Source organism: Anomaloglossus baeobatrachus, assembly GCF_048569485.1.
Source record: "Anomaloglossus baeobatrachus isolate aAnoBae1 chromosome 5 unlocalized genomic scaffold, aAnoBae1.hap1 SUPER_5_unloc_23, whole genome shotgun sequence".
NCBI lineage: Eukaryota > Metazoa > Chordata > Amphibia > Anura > Aromobatidae > Anomaloglossus > Anomaloglossus baeobatrachus.
Genome location: NW_027441799.1, coordinates 86,426 through 96,905, shown reverse-complemented (window position 1 = coordinate 96,905; position 10,480 = coordinate 86,426). Strand labels below are relative to the sequence as shown.

Genomic DNA, 10,480 nt, shown 5'->3' with positions numbered 1-10,480 from the left:
TGACTGGGCGATCACGTGTGTCTATTAGACATTGGATAATCACTCCTCCACAAACCCATAATCCTGGCTGTGGGGAGCAGTGAATATTCTGGCAGCTTACTGAAAGAAAATGTCCGTAGACCTTGAGAGCTAAGACGACATTCTAGACAATCGGTTTCAAGCAAAGACTGAAGTTTATTCCGAGATAGCAACAGAGCAGATAAGACAGGTTATGCGGCAGGATGACACACGCAGGTGTCTGGCAGAACAGCAGAATTAGCAACAGATGAAGAAGAAGAAGTGTACCCCGAAAGGCGTGTGGGGCTCTTATACATGTTACACAAAGGAAAGCTCATACTGCAGAGAAAGGCGTATACGTTGGAGAACAAAGAATATAATGATACATCATGACATTATTTACGAGCATTGCGGTAAACACTATTGGATTCCTATGGGCCTCCATGATACTTTTCACTAGTTCAGCCGTGTCGTCATTGCTGACATTTCTGATCCCTGAAGGCGCCTCTAATCACATAACTCGTCACACACTGACAACTCTATTGACAACTTAATTTCTTTATCAATTCAATACACCTGCTATTCATGACTACACATCCCCATCTATCAACTGACGCAATTGTATTCTTCTATTCAATTTAACCTTTTTTGGACCTTTTCTTATACTTGCTAATTACACTGATGTCATCTCTATCTCCTCTCTGGGGGGAGAACTCTAGCCAGTGCATCTCATTAGCTGCAAAGTTAGTTTGCTCAAGTCTTCCCAAGATGGCTCTTAGATACAACATGGCAGCATATTATATAGAACAAAGAGAGACAGGGCAGCACTCACCGATAAACTAGGACTATTTTATTTTTCACTGCTGACAGGTGAGACGGACATGAGGGAATGCAGGGAGGGGAGCACGAGGACGACGGTACCGTTTCGCACCACTAGGGGTGTATGGACCCGTGAAAGCACCCCTAGTGGTGCGAAGCGGTACCGTCGTCCTCGTGCTCCCCTCCCTGCATTCCCTCATGTCCGTCTCACCTGTCAGCAGTGAAAAATAAAATAGTCCTAGTTTATCGGTGAGTGCTGCCCTGTCTCTCTTTGTTCTATGGATATACTTGTTTAATCTGGGCATCAGCACCTCGGTAATGGACTTCGTTGGATCCATCAAGATGAGAATAAATGTTTTCCGTGACATCTGAAAATCCAAGGGATATAATCAAGGCAATTCCACATTGAATTGTGGTTGGGACAGAAATACCACACTACCTCCAGTATAGGTAAGCAGTGCGGTGCACAATCTTCTTTTATTTTTTCAAAATGGCAGCATATTATGGCTGACTATTCTCTAACACTTACGTCTGCGTGTAACTGGGGGCACATGGTAGTAATGTCATGCGCTTCTCCGCTTACATGGTGAAGTCACTTGCCAGCATCAGTAGAGAACACTGTGCACCGGGAGAGCGGAGGGATGGGGAGTGTAATCATTTCTTTTCTTATGTGTGCAGCGTGATGGGGAAATATATACCAGCATGGGCCCATGATGAGGGCTATATATATATATATATATTATATATATACAGTTAGGTCCAGAAATATTTGGACAGTGACACAATTTTCGCGAGTTGGGCTCTGCATGCCACCACATTGGATTTGAAATGAAACCTCTACAACAGAATTCAAGTGCAGATTGTAACGTTTAATTTGAAGGTTTGAACAAAAATATCTGATAGAAATTGTAGGAATTGTACACATTTCTTTACAAACACTCCACATTTTAGGAGGTCAAAAGTAATTGGACAAATAAACCAAACCCAAACAAAATATTTTTATTTTCAATATTTTGTTGCGAATCCTTTGGAGGCAATCACTGCCTTAAGTCTGGAACCCATGGACATCACCAAACGCTGGGTTTCCTCCTTCTTAATGCTTTGCCAGGCCTTTACAGCCGCAGCCTTCAGGTCTTGCTTGTTTGTGAGTCTTTCCGTCTTAAGTCTGGATTTGAGCAAGTGAAATGCATGCTCAATTGGGTTAAGATCTGGTGATTGACTTGGCCATTGCAGAATCTTCCACTTTTTTGCACTCATGAACTCCTGGGTAGCTTTGGCTGTATGCTTGGGGTCATTGTCCATCTGTACTATGAAGCGCTGTCCGATCAACTTTGCGGCATTTGGCTGAATCTGGGCTGAAAGTATATCCCGGTACACTTCAGATTTCATCCGGCTACTCTTGTCTGCTGTTATGTCATCAATAAACACAAGTGACCCAGTGCCATTGAAATCCATGCATGCCCATGCCATCACGTTGCCTCCACCATGTTTTACAGAGGATGTGGTGTGCCTTGGATCATGTGCCGTTCCCTTTCTTCTCCAAACTTTTTTCTTCCCATCATTCTGGTACAGGTTGATCTTTGTCTCATCTGTCCATAGAATACTTTACCAGAACTGAGCTGGCTTCATGAGGTGTTTTTCAGCAAATTTAACTCTGGCCTGTCTATTTTTGGAATTGATGAATGGTTTGCATCTAGATGTGAACCCTTTGTATTTACTTTCATGGAGTCTTCTCTTTACTGTTGACTTAGAGACAGATACACCTACTTCACTGAGAGTGTTCTGGACTTCAGTTGATGTTGTGAACGGGTTCTTCTTCACCAAAGAAAGTATGCGGCGATCATCCACCACTGTTGTCATCCGTGGACGCCCAGGCCTTTTTGAGTTCCCAAGCTCACCAGTCAATTCCTTTTTTCTCAGAATGTACCCGACTGTTGATTTTGCTACTCCAAGCATGTCTGCTATCTCTCTGATGGATTTTTTCTTTTTTTTCAGCCTCAGGATGTTCTGCTTCACCTCAATTGAGAGTTCCTTAGACCGCATGTTGTCTGGTCACCGCAACAGCTTCCAAATGCAAAACCACACACCTGTAATCAACCCCAGACCTTTTAACTACTTCATTGATTACAGGTTAACGAGGGAGACGCCTTCAGAGTTAATTGCAGCCCTTAGAGTCCCTTGTCCAATTACTTTTAGTCCCTTGAAAAAGAGGAGGCTATGCATTACAGAGCTATGATTCCTAAACCCTTTCTCCAATTTGGATGTGAAAACTTTCATATTGCAGCTGGGAGTGTGCACTTTCAGCCCATATTATATATATATAATTGTATTTCTGAACATGTTTTTGTAAACAGCTAAAATAACAAAACTTGTGTCACTGTCCAAATATTTCTGGACCTAACTGTATATTTATATATATATATATATATATATATATATACACACACACACAAGAATGGGGACATATATACTAGGACAAGAATCATATATACCAGGATGGGGATCATATATACCAGGATGGGATAAAGATGGGCAACATATAGACCAGGATGGATATACAGTATACACGAGGATGGGAGACACATCAACATTACCTGTAAGGGGCCCAGGATGGGTGACATCTGTACAGAATTGGGGGATTTTATCCCAGTAACAGTGTCAGCAGATCCCCCCCCATAACAGTGCGTGATGACCACATTTTTTGTGTCAATCTTTTTCCCTATATTCCTCATTCAAAACCTAGGTGTGTCTTATGGTCCAAAAAATACAATAAGTTTAAAAAGAAATAAAAATGTTTTTTTTCCTTACAAATTCTTACTTGAGCAATTGTAGCCAATCTTTTTATAAAATCCTTTGAATTATAGTACATCATGATGGCTTCTCCTGTGTGACTCATCGGACAACAGGATCTCATTAATCTTAAAAACATTTGCCAAATTCTGAAAGCAAGAATGGCTACTCCGCTCTGTTGGTTTTCTGATGGTCGGCAAGACTTGATTTACCAGTTAAACATTTCAATTATTAACATGAAAAAGGTTCCTTCCCTGTGCAGCTTCTTCACATGTTTAACAAGACCTGATTTCCTAGTAAAACATTGCCCACATTCTGAACATGAAAATGGCTTCTCCCCTGTGTGAGACCTTTGATGACTAACAAGATGTCCTTTCTGAATATAACATTTCCCACATTCTGAACATGAAAATGGCTTCACCCCTGTGTGAGACCTTTGATGCACAACAAGATCTGATTTCTTAATAAAACAATTCCCACATTCTGAACATGAAAACAGCTTCTCCCCTGTGTGAGACCTTTGATGCACAACAAGATTTGATTTCCTAGTAAAACATTGCCCACATTCTGAACATGAAAATGGCTTCTCCCCTGTGTGAGATCTTTGATGCATAACAAGCTCTGATTTTGAAATAAAACATTTCCCACATTCTGAACATGAAAATGGCTTCTCCCCTGTGTGAGATCTTTGATGCATAACAAAAGCTGATTTCTGAATAAAACATTTCCCACATTCTAAACATGAAAATACGTTCTCCCCTGTGTGAATTTTCTGATGTCTAATAAATTCTTAATTCTGACTAAAACTTTTCCCACACTCTGAACATGAAAATGGCTTGTCCGCTGTGTGAATTTTATGATGTCTAACAAGATGTGACATCTGACTAAAACATTTTTCACATTCTGAACATGAAAATGGTTTCTCCCCTGTGTGAAGTTTCTGATGTCTAACAAGGCATGATTTCTGAAAAAAACATTTTCCACATTCTGAACATGAAAATGGCTTGTCCGCTGTGTGAATTTTATGATGTCTAACAAGATGTGACATCTGACTAAAACATTTTTCACATTCTGAACATGAAAATGGCTTCTCACCTGTGTGAGATCTTTGATGCCTAACAAAAGCTGATCTCTGGATAAAACATTTTCCACATTCTGAACATGAAAATGGGTTCTTCCTAGAGTTAATTTTTTGATCGTTAGCAAGGGTTATTCTTGGAATAAAACATTTTTCACATTCTGGGCTTAAAAATGGCTTCTCCCCTGTGTGAGATCTTTGGTGTTTAAAAAGATAGGATTTCTGAAAAAAACATTTCCCACATTCTTGACATGAAAATGGCTTCTTCCCAGTGTGATATATTTGATGGTCAACAAGATGTGATTTACTGGCAAAACATTTCCTACATTTTAAACATGAAAATGGCTTCTCCCTTGTAGGAACCAATTCATCCGTTTCATATTCCACATCCCTTTTGTAACTTTTATTCTGCTTACAATTCTGTGATAGATGGGAATTTTGGGCTTGTTTGAAAAACTCAGATGATAGAGCTTTCCGAGGAAGGACTGGATTTATATCTGGGACAACAGTATGCTCTTCATATGTATCATGTGGGATACTTTCATCTTCTGTTATAAATTCTGAAGATATTAGAGATCCATCTGAACTCCCAATACAGTCATCTGCTAAAAATAAACACAAAGTTATTAATTTTTAATGATATTATCTTGAAAAGTACATTTATTTTTTTAAACCATAACATCAGAAATTAAATTAGGGAAAAAATTATTCTGAATCTGTTGTCCAATATCGAGATCTAAAGGCCCATTTACACGCTACGATTTATCTGACGATATGTCGGGGTCATGGTTTTCGTGACGCGCTTCCGTCGTCGTTGACGACGTAGTTGCGTGTGACACCTACGTGCGACTCCGAACAATCTTAAAAAAAGCGAAAATCATTGACACGATATTCAGTTTCAAAATATTGTGTAACACAGCAGACATATTGCTACGTTTGACATCCTGCCACCGACGAACAACATCCACATGACCGCCTTGGTCAAACAATATCTCGCTGAACGATGTAGCATCGTTTGTGAGATGGGTACATGTGACCGCTACAAAATGACCTATGAGCGATGTCGTCAAATCGTAGCAACGATCTGGGCGTGTCACATCGCTAACGAGATCGCTAGCAATATCGTGTGTAAAGCGGCCTTAAGAGTTACATCTTTGCTAATTCGGCTCTCCCATTCCTAGCACCAGTTCTCTGGAATGTGCTACAGTAAATAATCTGATTGATTATCCTGCAGTCACATTGTGACAATGAGGGATAGGGGGCTCCTATACTGTCCCTCACACTAGGGGACCCTAAGCTATTCCTAACCTCTGGATTACTCCACTAGTATGAATCAGCTCACCGTGGAAAAAGCTCAGTCTTGATTTCGTCCTGGAGCACGGACAGGCACTGCCACAGCCCAAAATAATGGAAAAGATGAGGATGTCCAGCTCTTCAGGCAAAAAAATCACGTCTTTATTTTATCATGCAGACACAAAGAATGACATGACCAGCACAACGCGTTTCAGGTGAAAATACTCACCCTTAATCATGAACACTAGGGGACCTCAAGCTATTCCTAACCTCTGGATTACCCCTGAAGATGGAGATGCCGGAGTCTCGTGCATTACTAGTCTCCTCACTTGCTCTAATCTGTGATCCCCTAGGGAAGGAAGGGGCAGGATTATGATGGAAATACAGATTAAGACAGATGGGACACATTGCAAACTCACAAAAATAAACAGTGAGAGGCTAAGGAGAAAAGCAAGAGCAAGAAGGCAGCAACAAAAATGACAACAAGGGTTAACACCCCAACAGCTAACAGTAATAATGCACAAAAAACACCCATAAGTCTGGATCACAACACCTCACCAGATCAGTATAGGTAAACTATAGCTGGCATTAATGAAATAGTCCAGCCAGCATATACAGAACGGGAGCAAACAATACTTTCTCCTCTACAGCATGTGATCACAGACATTAACAAGCAGCCCAGCAGAGAATAACTCTTACTAGCCTGCCCAAGCCTGTGGTTTGATGTCTGCGTCTCCCTGCGCTGCTCACAGACAGCAGAGAAATTAACATGCAAAGTACCAGAGTCTATCATTTCAACAGATCCTGACGCTGCCATGACGGTTCGCAAAACCTGCAAACATCTCCTTGAAACATTGATCCACAACATAGACAATTTCAAAAAGGTTTTTTTGAAGACGAAAATAAAATAAAGACAGATGCTGAAAATTCAACTGGGTTGTCTGGGACTGTAACGCTGATGGTCTATCCTTAGGCTTTGTAACCAAAGCAGGTAGCAGGGTCTTGCAGCCTGTACAGATAAACATTAGGGTTCAAATTCATCAAAACCGATGATGTACACTGAAAAATGACGTCAGGGACTGGAGTGAGATTTCTGGCATAGGGAACATTGCAGTTTGTTATGAATTAGAGAAGCGGTGGCATCACACCCTTGTTCTGGCCAAGCTCTGCCCATTTTGGCAAAGCTTTGGCAAAGCTGGTTAAAATTGTCGTGAACATACACAGACACACACACACACACACACACACATACCAGCCTGTCTCCTCTTCAGCTTTAGACTCCTCCAATTGAGACCTTTGGTCACATGACATGATGACAAAATGGTCCTTAAGCAGTCCTATTGTGGCGCCCTGGACAAGCCAGGGGCCACAGGTAACAACACACACACACCCCCACCCCCAAAAGTTTCACAGCAGACATCCCCAGTGAAACTTGATTCCTTTCCTCAGGCTCAGACTGACACACCAGGTGGGCGGAGTCAGGAGATGGAGACGCCCACCCAGGAGTTAGCTGGCCTGAGGCAGGAAACAAGCCGAGTCAGGTCCTAGGAGAGGAAGAGAGAGGAGGTCTGCAGAGAGGCAGACGCAGACTGGGGCCTAGGATTGGAGCCTAGGGCCCTTGTGCAGCAGAGAGTCAGGCAGACGGTAGTGGCCGTCTGCAGGGAGCCGGGGAGACAGTTGGTGGAACCGTAGGTAGCCGGGGCTGGGCGGTGGCCCACCGGTACCGAACCGGGGAGCCAGCTGGAAGCCGGAGCGCAGGAGGAGCGTGCACGGAGGTGGAAGAAAGGACTTACACCACCAAACTGGGTCAGGGGAGAAACAACAACCGCAGCCGTCTGTGGGCACCCGTCCATCCAGCCGAGTGTTTTACCAAGGACTGTGTCGTGATTACTGGCTGAGTGAGTACCCCGTGCCGTGCGGCACAGCGCTGCCCCTGCGACCCTGCACCTCACCAGGCCCCATAACCCGCCTGCTACCCATCCACCTACCTCACCGGGCCCCGGGACAACCAACCCCCTACCCACGGAGGGGAGAACTATCATCTAGCTGCTCCATACCATCACTCCCGGGATCCCCGTCCAGAGCAGCGGTGGTGTCACAACCTCACCACAACCGTGGGTGGCGTCACGGACAATCTCCCTTACCAAATCCCCTTTTACTGTGGAGCCTGGGATCACAGACCGGGTCACGCCACCGTGATACCCACAGAAGTGACCCCGTGGCCCGGATCTGAGTACCCCCTTATCCACGGGCGACACACTATAATTGGTATATAAACACTGGGGCCCCTGGGAGAATGGGGCCCTGTGCAATTGTCCAGTTTGCTCTCCCTTTCCCCTAATGCCAGTCCACCATGCCAGCCTGTCTTCTGTTCAGTCCTTTTAGACTCCTGCAATTAAGAGACCTTTGGTTACATCATGTCACATGACTTTGAAGCCATCAAAGGTCCTTAAACAATTAACCTCAGAATACAACTGATGGGGTCTTTAAGAGAGTGGGGTTTTGAGAATTTGCGCAGTTTGACTCCTCCCAACGCTGGCCCTGACTGTAACTAGGGCTTATTTATGGAGTATGGCTTATATTTCAAGCATTCTTCAAAGATCCCATAAAATTGTGCTAAGTGTTATTTTTGGACTATGTTTGATTTTCAGGGAAACGGTATTTATGAACCCTCTGCAGGTCTTTGAGTTCCCTTCATAATAACATAGAGAAGGGACTAGAAACAAACAGAAGGAAAGACAATACATTTGAAAAAAAAACTGAGCAGAAAGTCTAAAAATGTAAACACAAAATTAGTGCAGAAAGTACATGAGTAGATATCTCTTACAGGATAGAGCTGGAGGGAACACATCCTGAGGAACATCGGGATCTTCTTGGTTACAGTCCTGTGGGAGAAGAGGACGGGGACATCTCACTGGTGTTGTCCTCTTACTGGATAGAGCTGGAGGAGACACATACAGGGATTGAATTCATTCCTTACATATAGATAATTATAGGCCGTGTGTATTTAGTCCTGTCTATTACCTGGTGATGTGAGGGGCTGGGGAACCTCCATCATGACGTCCTTGTACGGATCTTTGTGTCCTTCTAAATACTCCCACTCCTCCATGAAGAAATAGACGGTGACGTCCTGACACCTTATAGGAACCTGACACATACAATGATACCGTCACCCCGATCCCTTCATAGCGTTACTGTATAATGTCCCAGCATTCCCAGCAGTGTCACCTCTCCAGTCAGCAGCTCCATCATCTTGTAGGTGAGTTCTAGGATCTTCTGGTCATTGATGTCCTCATGTATCGGGGGGTGAGGTGGAGGCCCCGTGATTGGGCTCAGGGGTCTTCCCCATCCCTCAGACACAGGGGCCTGACAGCGCTCACTAGAGGTCTTCTTCACTACTGTGTAATCCTGGTTATGGAGAGACACAGTAATAAATCTCACTCCAGACATTTCCAGAGCCCTCACCTCTCCAGTTTAGTGATGAGCGAGTACTAAAAAGCTCGGGTGCTCGAGGCTCGGGCTGAGCCTCCCAAGATACTCGTGTACTCGGCCCGAGCACCGAGCCCAATGTTATCCTATGGGAGACCCGAGTATTTTTGTGAAATGACCACCGGCAGCATGTAGAAACCATAAAACTGTAAATTAAATAAAAAAACGTACGTGTGTGTGTAAGCGTGCATATAAATATACACGCGGAGTGGAGTGCGGGAGGGGCCGTAGCCGAGCGGGGAAGTGTCGGGCTAAAGGCACGGTCATTCTGTGAGGGCCGGCCAATCACTGCAATTCCACAACAGGGCTGTGGCATTGCATTGGTCTGCCAGCCAATCCCTGCATAAGGGCTGGCTCTAAAAAGAGCGCCAACATGAAGACCACGAGTAGAGCACGAGTATCGCGAGATTACTCGGTCCCCGTCGAGTAGCCCGAGTACAGTGATACTCGTGCGAGTACCGAGTAGTAACAAGCATACTCGCTCATCTCTACTCCAGTTCTGTCCATCTGTTATTCCCATAGATAAGAATGATGTAATGTGACGTCATCAGAATCTCTCACCTCTCCAGTAAGCCGGAAGAGGATCTCTAGGGTGAGGTGTAATATCCTCTCCGCCATCTTGTCCCTGTCCATATCCATCCTTCACGGGGCAATCAGGAGAATTCTCTTCTATAGAAGATCTCCACTGAGAGGATCCGATATTGTAGGGACCTGAATGGGGAGAAGATGACGATGTAACATCATAAAGAATCCGCTGTAATAATACAATTACTGGAGAGAATATGGGGAAACATATAATGAGAACATTCTTGGGGAACATTATACTGTGGGGGGAGAAAGGGGCCGAGGGCAGAAAGGAGCCGAGGACTGAGGGCAGAAAGGGGCCGAAGATTGAGGGCAGAAAGGGGCTGAGGACTGAGGTCAGAAAGGAGTCGAGGACTGAGGGCAGAAAGGGGCCGGGGACTGAGGGCAGAAAGGGGCCGGGGACTGAGGGCAGAAAGGGGCCGGGGACTG

The 10,480-nt window shown here is 44.3% G+C and overlaps 1 protein-coding gene and 1 long non-coding RNA gene across 2 annotated transcripts; both read right to left on the bottom strand.

The window, feature by feature from the left end:
• Positions 1–3,806: 3,806 nt before the first annotated feature.
• On the bottom strand, positions 3,807–6,216 carry LOC142259047 (uncharacterized). Its single transcript, XM_075331576.1, has 2 exons — positions 6,207–6,216; positions 3,807–5,289 (listed from the first exon to the last, which is right to left on the bottom strand). The coding sequence occupies exons 1-2, from the start codon at positions 6,214–6,216 to the stop codon at positions 4,397–4,399; spliced, it is 903 nt and encodes a 300-aa protein (XP_075187691.1). The 3' UTR covers positions 3,807–4,396.
• Positions 6,217–8,839: 2,623 nt separating this feature from the next.
• On the bottom strand, positions 8,840–9,377 carry LOC142259036 (uncharacterized). Its single transcript, XR_012727921.1, has 3 exons — positions 9,206–9,377; positions 9,002–9,125; positions 8,840–8,918 (listed from the first exon to the last, which is right to left on the bottom strand). It is a non-coding gene; the product is annotated as an uncharacterized LOC142259036 (long non-coding RNA).
• Between the last annotated feature and the right edge of the window lie 1,103 nt (positions 9,378–10,480).